General features: G+C 53.8%; 6 protein-coding genes across 6 annotated transcripts; 3 read left to right on the forward strand and 3 right to left on the reverse strand.

The window, feature by feature from the left end:
- Positions 1-188: 188 nt before the first annotated feature.
- Positions 189-1,877, forward strand: JCM15063_000117 (uncharacterized protein; the record flags this gene model as incomplete). The annotated part of the gene is made up of 6 exons (XM_076679286.1): positions 189-388; positions 489-565; positions 630-987; positions 1,056-1,116; positions 1,181-1,322; positions 1,405-1,877. The coding sequence occupies 6 exons, from the start codon at positions 189-191 to the stop codon at positions 1,875-1,877; spliced, it is 1,311 nt and encodes a 436-aa protein (XP_076533595.1).
- Positions 1,878-2,005: 128 nt separating this feature from the next.
- MIM2 (Mim2p) lies at positions 2,006-3,700 on the reverse strand (the record flags this gene model as incomplete). The annotated part of the gene is made up of 4 exons (XM_076679287.1): positions 2,006-2,097; positions 2,212-2,577; positions 2,883-3,364; positions 3,438-3,700. 4 exons carry the CDS (start codon positions 3,698-3,700, stop codon positions 2,006-2,008), a joined length of 1,203 nt encoding a protein of 400 aa, XP_076533596.1.
- A 168-nt stretch (positions 3,701-3,868) lies between these two features.
- JCM15063_000119 (ThuA domain-containing protein) lies at positions 3,869-5,334 on the forward strand (the record flags this gene model as incomplete). Its single annotated transcript, XM_076679288.1, has 8 exons — positions 3,869-4,217; positions 4,291-4,356; positions 4,418-4,428; positions 4,494-4,549; positions 4,617-4,888; positions 4,949-4,988; positions 5,058-5,084; positions 5,157-5,334. The coding sequence occupies 8 exons, from the start codon at positions 3,869-3,871 to the stop codon at positions 5,332-5,334; spliced, it is 999 nt and encodes a 332-aa protein (XP_076533597.1).
- A 576-nt stretch (positions 5,335-5,910) lies between these two features.
- On the forward strand, positions 5,911-7,200 carry JCM15063_000120 (RlpA-like double-psi beta-barrel domain-containing protein; the record flags this gene model as incomplete). The annotated part of the gene is made up of 4 exons (XM_076679289.1): positions 5,911-6,696; positions 6,767-6,956; positions 7,027-7,105; positions 7,176-7,200. 4 exons carry the CDS (start codon positions 5,911-5,913, stop codon positions 7,198-7,200), a joined length of 1,080 nt encoding a protein of 359 aa, XP_076533598.1.
- A 2,080-nt stretch (positions 7,201-9,280) lies between these two features.
- Positions 9,281-10,052, reverse strand: JCM15063_000121 (Dabb family protein; the record flags this gene model as incomplete). The annotated part of the gene is made up of 5 exons (XM_076679290.1): positions 9,281-9,309; positions 9,484-9,515; positions 9,588-9,654; positions 9,718-9,798; positions 9,959-10,052. 5 exons carry the CDS (start codon positions 10,050-10,052, stop codon positions 9,281-9,283), a joined length of 303 nt encoding a protein of 100 aa, XP_076533599.1.
- Positions 10,053-10,394: 342 nt separating this feature from the next.
- On the reverse strand, positions 10,395-12,264 carry JCM15063_000122 (uncharacterized protein; the record flags this gene model as incomplete). Its single annotated transcript, XM_076679291.1, has 8 exons — positions 10,395-10,523; positions 10,620-10,720; positions 10,801-11,008; positions 11,086-11,366; positions 11,443-11,506; positions 11,578-11,750; positions 11,824-12,131; positions 12,260-12,264. The coding sequence occupies 8 exons, from the start codon at positions 12,262-12,264 to the stop codon at positions 10,395-10,397; spliced, it is 1,269 nt and encodes a 422-aa protein (XP_076533600.1).
- Positions 12,265-12,269: the final 5 nt, after the last annotated feature.

A 12,269-nucleotide genomic window follows, 5' to 3' on the forward strand; every position in this document is an offset into this window, starting at 1 on the left:
GATCGAGGACTGTGAGACAGGGAACTCACCCAGCCGGTAGTGCTTCACCAAGGCCACGGGTCTGTGCTATCGTGACTCCAGTGCGAAATTGTCGAGATCGAAGCCGGGTCCACGAACCGCAGCGCGCGAGTGAATCACCGCGCGCTGGCGCCTCGAAGCGCTCTCGACAGCATCTCGCCGACGACCTCATGAACGCAGAGCATCAGACCATCTCGACTGCGAGCCTTTCGCTTGGGGTCAACCCACGAGGATTGACGTTCGACTCGCTCGTCGTCAGCCCCGCGGCTGCATCCGGTTCTGGTTCCGGCTCGAGCCGGGATGTCCTCGTCGGCTTCGAGGACAAGGAGGCCTATCGCGAGAGACTCTTCTTCGGCAGCACCGTTGGCAGGTAGGTCTTTGACGAACCTCGAGAGCTGATGCCGTCAATTGGGATGGCCTTTTCCCCCACTCCGCGAGCTGACCCGGATCGAACGCCCCGGTTTGGCCAGATACGCCAACCGGCTTCCAGCTGGCGAGACGCAACTGTCGACGGGCGCCAAAATCTCGCTCTCTGGAGTTGACAGCGGTGAGCATTCCCAGACCGCACGGTGCCTGTTTATCTCGCTCAACTCGCTTCTCCTGTCGGCCAGTCTGTCTGCATGGAGGCGAGGCTGGATTTGATACGCTTCCATGGACGCGCATCAACCGTCCCGACTCGTCCCTGTTCCCACTCGACGATCCCGAACACCCGCTGCCTCCGCTCGCATCCGATCCACACGCTCCCATCACCGAAGCGAGCGCGATGTTTCGCCTGTACTCTCCTGCCGGTAGTGACGGGTTCCCGTGTACGCTCGAGACCGAAGCCCTCGTGGTCGTCTCCGAACCGGAAAAAGGCGATGCACCCGACTCGGCCGTCGGGACGGTCAAAGTCGTGCTCCGAAGCAGAATCATGCCCGATGCCGATCCCGGAATCGAGCAAGGTACTCCTGTCAACTTGACCGTTCACTGGTAAGTGTTCTCCACCTGCTCGTGTATGAGCGTACATAACAGCTCATCTCGCTCGGCCATCGAAAAAGGGGATTCCGACTCGATGATGGTCTCGAACCCGACATTCTCGGTCATACCCTCTACATCGATGTGCGCATCTCCATTCCTACCTTCGGTTCTACGGTCACGAGTTTGACTTCGGTTCGTTCGACAGTCTACCGAGCTAGTCTCGCTCGACGAGAAAGGGCTCTCAACGGGATCGATCGATTCGATTCCTCAGAACGGTCAAGACTATGATTTCTACTCAAACAAACAAGGACGCAGGATCGGCGAGTCGTACCCTGCTGTAGGAATCGGTAAACGAGACTCGTTTCCCCCTCTGTTCCAATTTGAGCGTAAAAACTGAACATTTGTCCCCTGTATTTTTGGTTTTCCCAGATCGTAATTTCCTTTTGCACCCTTCACCCTCGGAACCACCAACCCCTCTCTCGCACGAACCTCAACTCGTGTTGACCGCCCCTAGCAAGCTCGAGGAAGGACCTCGAGTACGACTCTCGTTCAAATCGTCAATGCCTTCAGTCCAGATCTATTCTGCACCTGGACTCGATGGAACTGGACCTGCCAAGAAACGTGCACACTCGAAAGTTCCACTAAGGCAACCAGGGTACGATCGAGACGGAGCATTGTTTATCGAGTTTCATCAACCCGTTGGAACCATCTCGCACACGTGTGCGATCGATGCCGAACCCGAGAACCCGTTGAAACGATGGTTGGAAACGAGGTGTCGCGAATTGGGAATTGAAGAAGAGACGAAAGAAGGTGGTGATCGAAGTTGGGAGAGAGACAGTTTGTTGAGGCGAGGTCAGGTATGGGAAAGTTGGGTCCAGGTCGAGATCAGTCTCGCCCCATGAAATTAAAAACCACACGACTCTGATGGAATCCTTGACATTCCTCTCGAAGGGCTCTGTCTGTACAATATGCTTCTGAAATTGAACAAATACGACATTTGCCCTGGCTCGAATCAGAGTCCATTTCCTAGCTACCGCCATCCTTTCGTGACCAACCACGTACTGATCCGATTCCCGACAAAGAATCTTTTCCCCAACCCTACTTGCAGATATCGTTCAAACACTAGAAAAGGATCCCCCAGGAGATCAGCCTGGAATTCTCGTTTTCTTCCCTTGCCCATTCAAGCGAGCAAAAGAGCTCTGTCGTGCGGGAGGTAAACAAGTAGAAGAGACTTACGAGCATAACTCCATTTCCTTCCAAAGTACCTTGAAACCCAAGGAACCACCACGAGGTTGACTAGCGCTTGCAACTGTCGAACCGATTCTTCAAACTGCAATTGAGCTTCACGCTCATAGTAATCGTCTTCGTCTTCTGTCTCTTCCTCATCATCATCGCTGCTGCTTAGATATCGAATCGAACTCGTCGAACTAGTTGATCTCGATCGAGGGTTTCGACCAGACATGGTGGTGGGGTCTTGACGTTTTGGAGGAAACGTTCGAGGAGGTTCGAGCCACTGAGAAGATGACAAGTATCCTTCAAAATCGGTAACAAGGGCTGTTGGAGGTTGAGGAGATCCTCCTGTCGTTGTCGGAGATGATGAACCTAATGACGAAATCGTTCGAGCCGAACGATCTGGCGGCGATTGGGTCTTCAGAGTCGAAGCCAGGTTGAAAAGAGTGCCTTTGATGGCTAGGGTTGTTGAACGCTGTGTACTAGTCGCGACAGTTGGACGAGCCGAAATGTCATCAGCTGGGCGATCCTCCACGGCCACGCATATTTATGAGACATCGATTCACTTGCTACGTTCTTATTCCATTAGCGTGCATTGCCAGGTACAGTACAACAACAGCTAGACAAGTAGAGGGAAATCATCTGTTCAGTCTGTCAAGAAATGTCCTCGAGCCAACTGGCGATCCCGTCCAACGCTGCACGTTTGTCGCTCGCACGTGCCCAAAAGTGATCCGCACCTTCAACTTCAACGACCGTGACCGTGTTGTCTCCGGCGAATTGTACGAGGTGATTGCTCCATTTCCTGAGCTTCAGCACCGACGAGAACTGATCCTTGTCTCCGAACACGACGCAGATCTTGTTGCGGTCGGTCGCACGAGTTTCGAGAGCTCGTGCGAACGATGTCGAACGAAACGAGGTGAGGGCCCACAGAACCGAGAGAGGATACGACAAGAGCAAGTACCTCGTGTCGAACGTGAAGCGCGAATTCGAAACCGGAGGGGTACAGAACGAAGCGAGCAGAGAGCCAAAAGAGTAGCCACACAGTACGAGATCGACGTTCGTTGGCGAAGCAGGGGTGGATCCGGAATTGGACGTTTCGAGGAGTGGTAGGAGCACCGAATTCAGCATAGTCTCGAAATCTTGCGCTTCGGTCGATCCGCTGTCCGAGTTTCCCCTGTTCAGCTTTCCGAGCGAGAGACAGTCTTTGGTCCTGCCGCCACGAACAGACTCACGTCCAGCTGGGAGCTCCCTCGCTGTCGCCGCTTCCTCGAGTGTCGAACCTGACGACAGTGTAGCCTTTGTTCTGCAGCTCACGCGAGATGCTGACGACCATGTGATCCTTCCTGTTGCCTCCAAGTCTGCCCCATGGATGCGCGACGAGTGCAATCTGTTGCCGCGTGCGTCGCGAGTCGGCGACATGGACTGTGTAGGCGAGGTGAGTCCCGTCGGACAGCGCGAGCGAACCTTGCTGCGTCGGACCGATAGCGTCCATCATGGGTCGTCGATGCGACAAGGGTTGAGAGCAGGTTCGAGATCGAGAGAGGCAAGAGATGTTTCTATTATGCGCGTCGAACGTCATCAAACATTGCTTGTATCGTCTTATCGACGCACGCCCTTGGATCTCTGCTGCGCGACGACTCAGTAGATCAAAGCAGCCATCGTCATGCGGACAAAATACTCGGCAGCAGCAGGAGCGATCCTGTTGAGTCCGCTCCTCGTGCTCGCGCAAACACCACCGCCAGCAATCCTGGTCTACTCGGCAACTGCAGGGTATCGGCATGATTCAATTCCGACAGCGATAGAAGCACTGCAGGGTATCGCCGACCGGACCAACCTCTACATGCCAACATTCTCAGAAGACCCAAACCAATTCACCTCGGACAACTTGCGACAGTTCAAGTCGATCGTTTTCCTCAGCAATTCCGACCAAGTATTGACTAGCAGCGGAGAAGCCGCTCTCGAAGATTGGCTCACGACTGGAGGGAGTCTCGTCGGATTACATGCTGCGACCGGTGAGCTCGAGTGTTTCGCCTCCTCCCGAGTAGCTCAACTTGACAACACTGAGCACTCGTCTACCACATCCAGCATGCCTGTTCAACAATACGGCGTTTGGCACGGCCATGGGAAGCTGGTTCCATCGGCATCCAACGAGTAAGTCTTGCTCCGACCCCTTATGTACGAGCCCTACCTCTGACATGCTCACGCCCTACAGTTCAGAACGCTGTACGTCAGCGGGCATCGAAAGCGATCAACTGAGCTGCACGACTGAATGACCTGTAACGACGCAGACTTTCACCAAGGTCATGAACCACGAAACGATCGATATGCTCCCCGATCGATACAAGTGGGGATCTTTCCACACTCTCTGCACAGCTCGGTTCTAGCTGACTGTAAACTTTCACTTGTGAAAGCACCTATGAGGAAGTGTACTCCTTCCGCAGTGATCCTCGAGCAGTCAATGCGACGGTACTCCTAACCGTCGACCCTGATTCGTACCAAGACTCGGACAAACCGACTGCGAACGGAGTCGATGCGCCTTACTACCAGGGCTCGCCGCACCCGATCGCATGGTACCGAGACGCGAACCTCGACGTCGACTTGTCAAATGGCTCGCGACCGGCGGACGAGGCCAAGAGGATGAACGGGAGAATGTGGATGACGAGTTTGGGACATACAAACGAGAGTGAGTGCACTCATCCCGACCATCCTGCCGAATGTCTGCTAAGCTTGTTCCGATTTACAGCGTGGCAAAGCGAGTTTCACTTGGCTCACGTAGAAGCGGGGTCAGTGCTCACAGAACTTTCAGCCCTCGATGCATCGTGCTGATTACTGTACTTGTTGAATCCTGGCAGGCTTCGATGGGCCCTTGAAGACTTCAGGTGAGCGAGCAGGTTCAAGAATGTCGACTCCTGCGAACCTCGACTCATGCATCAATTTTCTCCTGTTACCAGCTCGTCGAACTCTTCTGCGTCATCCTCGACGTCTCAAGTGCCAACGTCGTCGAGGAGTGTGCCGTCAACCTCGTCGTCTCGGGCCCCTGCGACAACCGCCAACGACGCTCAAGTTTCATGCAAGCCATTGAGCACAGTCGCATTGGCTCTCGCAGCTCTATTGTGCGGAGTATTGTGATAATTGTGCTTCCGTGTTGTATCGAGATCGCCCAGAGAAGCGTGACTCAACAATTTATTGAATGTTTACGAGCCGCGACGCGTTTCACTCGACATGTTCTCGCGACAGAGGCAACCTTACGCGTCACAGTTGAGATACATGGCGTACTATACCGTCAGCTAGTCCCACGCATCGGATTCGGACCTTATGGGCTGCAGAGAGACCGGGACGAGGCGCGACTTGATGGTGGCATCGCGCGCGCGCGCGAGCCTCAGCCAAGCCCGCGAATTTCCCACGCGACTTTCTCTATGCTCGCGCACGCTTGCGCTCTCTCTCTCTCCTCTTCTCCTTACCTCTCCACGTCTGTCTCATTCGCGTCTCTTCCGGCTTCTGTACTCTCCCCATAGTCTTGACTTTGAGGTCCGTATGCCGCTCTTCTCCCCTTGGGGTCGCCTCGCGGGGCTTTGTCCGCTGACTCTTGTCCCTACGCGTCTTTGCAGCCGGCCTCAAACTTCTCGACAGACTTCTTGCACCTCCTCTATCTCACAGTCTCTTCCTCTTCGCTCTCCTTGTTCCCATCTCGCTCGCTCTTCCAAGATGCACGGATCCCTCGTTTCCTTTGTCGCGGCCTTGTCCTTCGCTTCCTCGGCGCTCGCTCTCGATTCGCACTACTCGCATCAAGCAATTCGAGATCTCTCGCGTCGTCAACCTCACCATGGCATCGACATGCTCAAATCGCGTGCACTCGGCCAGCGCGGTCGCGGCGGACCGAACCGGATGAGCAGGCGGGGCAACGGTGAAGCCGTCCTCAAATGCACGAGTACGAAAACGTTCGAGCTGTGTGACGGTGACCGGTGCACCGACATGGGCAGCGTCGCAGCGGGTACGATGTGCGTCGACGGTGCCATTACCTGGGACACTTCTGCCGAGGTCAACCCGGATGACTCGCAATCCGCCTCGTCCTCGATCGCCGAGTTTGTATCAACCAAGGTCGAAGTGGCCGCTTCGTCCTTGTCGGTTTCATCGGTCGCCGAACCGACCATCCTGATCAAGCAGAACGCTGTTCAAAAATCGTCTTCCCTGACGACCCCCGGCCCGGCACCTACCTTCTCTTCGTCTCCCTCCTCTGGCAGTGCTTCGAGCGGTGACGACGACGCCTCCGACGATGACGACTGGGAATGCGAAGCCGATGCCGCCGAGTATTCGTCGACGACTACTACCTCGGCTGCTGCTCAAACCACAACCGTTGCCCCTCAACTCGCTGTCAAGCCCGCAACGACCACTCAGGCCCCCACGACAACTTCTGCTGCTGCACCTCTCGTGTCTGCATCTGTCTCGGTCGGAACGGGCAGTGGTGACTGGATCACCGGTGGAAAAGCCACGGTGAGTTGTCTATCGAACGTGTCTCTCGATCTCGAGCTGCATACTCACCCTTTCCGTCATGCCTCTCCAGTTCTTCTACCAAGAGGGTGGCTATGGAGCATGCGGCAAGATTCACCAAGACAGTGACAAGATTGTCGCACTCCAAATCGACCGATACGGCACTTCGTCCAACAACAACCCCGACTGTGGACGTACCGTAGAAATCGAGAACCTTGCGAACGGCAAGACTACTCTCGCTACCGTCGCAGATGCTTGCCCAGGTATGTTGCGATCCTTGTGATCGACTCGGATGCAAGTGCCGGGTATTGACTTGTGCGCTGCTTTTCGCAGGCTGTGCCAACTACAACTCGCTCGATTTGTCGGTCGGTGCGTTTGACGCGATCGGAGACCAAGCTACCGGTGTCTTGAAGTGAGCAAGAAGTTTGATCTATGCCGTTAACCGTGTTCGCATGAAAGGCTCACGTTCATGTTCTGTGCAGCATTTCCTGGCGATGGGTCAATTAGACTCGTTCTCGCACTAGTACATGTGCCTTTACCTTTGCATTCTCTGGCATCAACCTCTCGAAACCCGCTGTGCGGCTTCTCGACTTCGCTTTTCTCACTTCCGGATTGTTTAGCTCCCCCTCTCACGCTGGTTTACGGCTTGTCTTTCGTCACGTTTCACGGTCCCGCATGTCTCCTCTGCGTCGTTTCGCAAACCTTCCTCCCCTACTCGCTAGTCGATTTGAAGGAAACCTCATCAACCTCCTTTTCCCAAATTGTAGCTCTTTCCGTTTCCCCTCCACGTCATGGCAATCTCAGGATGGTTGCTAGATTTTCCCGAACACGGCTCTCGTGTAGACCCATCTGGAAGAGACACATGCTTCGGACATCTCCTGTTCGGTTCCAGGGCCCGGAGTCCGATACCTCGGACAATGTGCTCAGTGCGCGCGAGGGAGCTTGCACGAGCTTTGACCGTCTGTCCCCCCGAATGTCAGATCTGCTTGTTCGCCTCTTTTCATCTCTCTTCACCTTCCGCCTCTATCCGATCGATTCACGAATGTCCTCCGCTGCTGCACACCTAGACGTGGTTGACGCCGAGATTGAAGCACAACGCGCTGCGCTCCCTGGAGGCAGTTCCAGTGCCATACTCGAGGACTGGGATGCAGGCTACGCTCTTCTGAAAGTCGTTTGGCGGCTCTTGAAGGGATCCACGGGTCAACCGTCTTGGGACCCATCGGCGATTGCGCGCGCCATACAAGTCGTGCTCTCCGCTGGGAACGCGCAGCGTCACGAAACCTTCGTGAGTCGGTGAAATGCAGGAACCTGGTCCTCCTAGGACCGAAGCTCATCTAGCGTGCTCATCTTGAGTGTGACTGCCTCTTTGGCAATGACAAAACGATGGAGGTCATTCCCGCATTCAGCCTTTTCATAGCGAAATGGGACACCCTCGTTGCTATCGCATGGGAGACGAAGCTTTCCGATCACATCACCATAAGGCTCAACTCGCAGGTCTGGCAGGCGAATCAACCGCAGCAGCATCAGTACGGCTATATGTGGATTACGGACACCTCGAAATATCGCTGGAAACTGCTGTACGCGGTGATGCGATATCACAAGTCGCCGGTCCAACCCCACTTGGACGCCGTTGGCGAGGCGATCACACGCTTGCTGACGCATCACGGGGTCAGCTAGAACGAACTGTCGGGGTATCCTTGCATACTTGCGACCGCCGCTGAGCACCCTGTTTGAATGGAACATATACAGATCGCCTCCGCTTCGACCGTGGTGAGTCACTTCCATGCAGGTTCCCGTCCTTCAGGATCCTCGTCGCAAGCGAACGTTTTTCAGTATCCTGCTCCATGGTCCTGAAGGGCGCGGACCGGGAACCTCTCAATACCGAAACGTTCCTCTCATTTACCTAGACGCCCTACCCGGTACCGCGAGCGGGAATCTCAACGGCGGACGGTCGGACATTGTATGTGAAGAGGTTCTTGTGCCCCGTCTAAAAGTTTTGTCGCAATCTGTCTATCTGTTTAGCTTCTCGTCACCTCAGTCTCCCGTATTTCTCTTCGTGCTCAGCTTCTGGTAGAGCTCTTGCAAAGTTTGTCACTTCAGTCCGGCCTCACATGGTTTGACGGGCAGTAGTTGGGGTCGTCCTTTGTAAGCATCGAGATGATCCGGGTGGTCTGACTTGCTCCAGCATCCGGACGGTCTGACTTGCTCCAGCAGAATCACCTAGTCCAGGGAATTGCTCTACGATAGCTCGATCGATTGGCTCACCCTTGGCGTAAACATTTGGACGTGAATCCTCGAATATCGCGCCTCCTGGCGCTCGTTTAAAAGTTTTCGACTGAGCCACCTGTGTGCGGACGAGAAGAATAAATACGTCCGTCTTTCTCGCCATCAGATCTCATGTCTCCTGCTGTTTCCTCGCGGTCGTTCGCTTCGGAGAATGGTTCCGGAGATATCGCTTTCGCGCACAGGACCTCGATGGCGTTCTTCCTCAACGCAAATCGTGTTGCTTCTTCTCCACGTGCGATTTAGAATCTCGCTCCGAAACGAGTCATGTTGAAAACCGTTGCATTTGTCTTATACGTTTTCTTCATACCACGAGATCAAAGGCAAGAACATCTACATATCGAGTTTCGCAAGATAGTCAGTTTTCGATTCGGCTCGCGAAACCCAGCCGAAGGAGATCCAAGTCTCGCTCGGAGGTTGAGGAAGTTTGAATGGAATGACCCCCAATGCTTCCAGAAACATTCTGTTTCCTTCGATATGAATCGGAGAAGACAAATGGGAACTGACCAGTTGTGAAAGGCGAAGTCTTGTTCTTGTACCTAGACCACCCAAAACAAAATGTTCAGCTACCGAGGACAAAGACGATCTGAAACGTCGGATCGCGTTCTTACTCGACGTGCACCGGGTGATCCGCATAAGCTTTGAGAGCCTCTTCGTCTTCAATCTCTGCATACAACACTGTTTGCAAAACACATGGTGTCAATATCAGAAATTGAGATGGATTGTATGTTTTTGGCTCACTTTGATCCCAACCTTGAGTCCTCCATTTCGTACTCTCGAGCGCAGGCCCGACTTCACACTTGATCAATCCAGGAATTCGACCTACGCATGACCCGAAAAAGAGACACAAAAGCAAAGCCGCGGCACCGGCACGTCAGCATAATCAATCGTGTCTCATCTCTTTGGCACTTCTCGCTCGCTCCTTTCTGGGAAGGAGCACGAAAGTCATGCAAGGGAGCTGGAGTGGAGACGAGGGACTTACCGACCATGGCTTGACCAGTTGCAGAGATGTCAGAGTTCCAGTTCTCGGGTTGTTGACCGTTCAACTTGGTCAAGACGATGTGAATGATAGTCATTTTGTTTTCGAAGGTAAAGTGGATGTCCGAACGGAACGGGCGGTTAGAAAGCGCGAGACTGAGAGTCGAGAGTGTAGGGGAGAAGGAAGAAGAGAAGCAAATCCCGAGTGGGGGGGGGAAAATGCAACCTCTTCGGCAGTCACTCGACTCCGTCTCATTTGAGCTCACCAAGTTCTCTCTTGTATGCAGGTAAACATGATCTCTTCCGTCGAGAAAGCGATGCGAATAAAAATGTTTTCGAAAATTCTTTCACATTGTACAAAGAGGGCGGGCTTCAAAACTGACAACCCAAGGAACCGTTACTGCTGTAGGGAAGAAGAGATGTAGACGGAGGTACAGGAACTATTGCTCGTTGACGATGATGGACGCGGCTCCCATGCCACTTCCAATGCACATCGAAGTTCCAATAATCTTGGCTCCCGAACGTTTCGCCTCGGAGAGAGCGGTCGCGATTTGACGAGCTCCGGTAGCCTGTTTTCCCACAAGAAAATCCGTATCTGGTTAGCTATCTCTGACCCATTTGCAGCGTCTGTCGACACGAGGCAAGGAAGAGAACAAGAAACTGACTCCGAGCGGGTGACCGAGAGCGATCGCACCTCCGAGCGGGTTCACCTTGGCGTAATCGAGTCCAAGAGTATCGACACTCATGACAGCTTGCGAAGCGAAAGCTAAAAAAAATTGAACAATCGAAGAAGTCAGCTCGTTTCCTTCTTCGAGACACGAAACGAGATTGAGAAAACAAGCATACCCTCGTTGATTTCCCACAGGTCAACCTCGTCCTTCGAGATACCAGCCTTCTGCAAGACCTTGGGGATCGCAAACGCGGGTCCGATACCCATAACCTTGGGTTCGACTCCGGCAACGGCACAGCAACAGAACTTGGCGAGGATCGGGAGTCCGAGTTCCTTTGCTTTCGAACGACGAGTGAGGAGGACAGCAGCGGCGCCATCCGAAACCTGAAACAATTTTCAATCAAGAGCGCGATCGTCAGGGTCACTGTTTCTGTCGCAGTCGGTGCGAACCAAGAACGTACCTGGGAAGCGTTTCCAGCATGGGTCGAACCCGTCTTGGAAAAGACGGGTTTCAACTTGCTCAAACTCTCCTTCGTGACTCCCTCTCGAATACCATCATCTTGCGAGACTGTGATTTCGTGTTCGTCTCCCGTCTTGGGGTCGACGACTTTAGTCTTGACCGCGACAATCTCGGCATCAAACTTGCCCGCTTTCTGAGCAGCAGCGGCTTTTTGGAACGATGCGGCAGCGAACGCGTCTTGGGCATCACGCGTCACGTTGTACTGAGCAGCGACGTTCTCACCTACAGAGTCGTGTCAGAAACATCAATCAATCTCACCAAGATCGACAAGGTTTGGGATCAATGGAAAGAAACTCACTCGTGATTCCCATGGGAAGGAGACAGTCAGCAGCGGCTTCGTGCTCGAGAACGGTTTCCGAGAACTGTAGAAACGAGGAAACTTGTGCATCAACAACATTGTCGAACCTCTCATAGCGAGAATGGGCAAACGTACCTTTTCAGGCATGACTCCAGCACCGTAACCCATCGTCATACTCTCGACTCCAGCACCGATTCCGATATCGATTTGTCCCGCAGCGATTTGCAACGCAATGTGGTTCACCGCGATGAGTCCCGAAGAACATTGTCGGTTCAAAGTACAGATCGAAGAAGTGCTGGGGAAACCGGCTATTGAAATCCCAAGACGATCAGTTTTTGCACAAAGAACAAAAAGACAAGAAAGAAAAGGGGTGCTTCTCACCTGCGAGCTGAGCCATACGTGCAACGGTCGCACCTCCTCCAGGAGGCAACACGTTTCCAACTTGAATCTCTTCGACGAGGTTGATATCGACTCGACTCCTCTCGACGACCCCCTTGAACACGGCGACGAGCAAATCTTCGGGACACGTGTCTTTGAATCCACCTTTCTTTGCACGCGTGATCGGGGTACGAACGGCGGCACAGATGACGACGTCGTCCGGGTTCTGACTCGTCAATGCGTCTTTGCCTTGAGCGGTCAAGTGGGAGATGAGTCCTGTCAAGCGATCTTTGGCAGCGGCGGCATACGAACTGCGATTACATCGTGTGTGGGTGAGTGGGTTTGTCAGCGAGGGAGTCCTCTAGTCCGGCGATTGGAAAAAAGTGGGGAATGGGGAGGTGCCATTCTCCTCGGTTTGGTTCGGTGATCGGTGACTTACGACATGGTGA

Source organism: Sporobolomyces koalae, assembly GCF_050403365.1.
Source record: "Sporobolomyces koalae JCM15063 DNA, S_koalae_JCM15063T_v1_ctg21, whole genome shotgun sequence".
NCBI classification, from domain to species: domain Eukaryota; kingdom Fungi; phylum Basidiomycota; class Microbotryomycetes; order Sporidiobolales; family Sporidiobolaceae; genus Sporobolomyces; species Sporobolomyces koalae.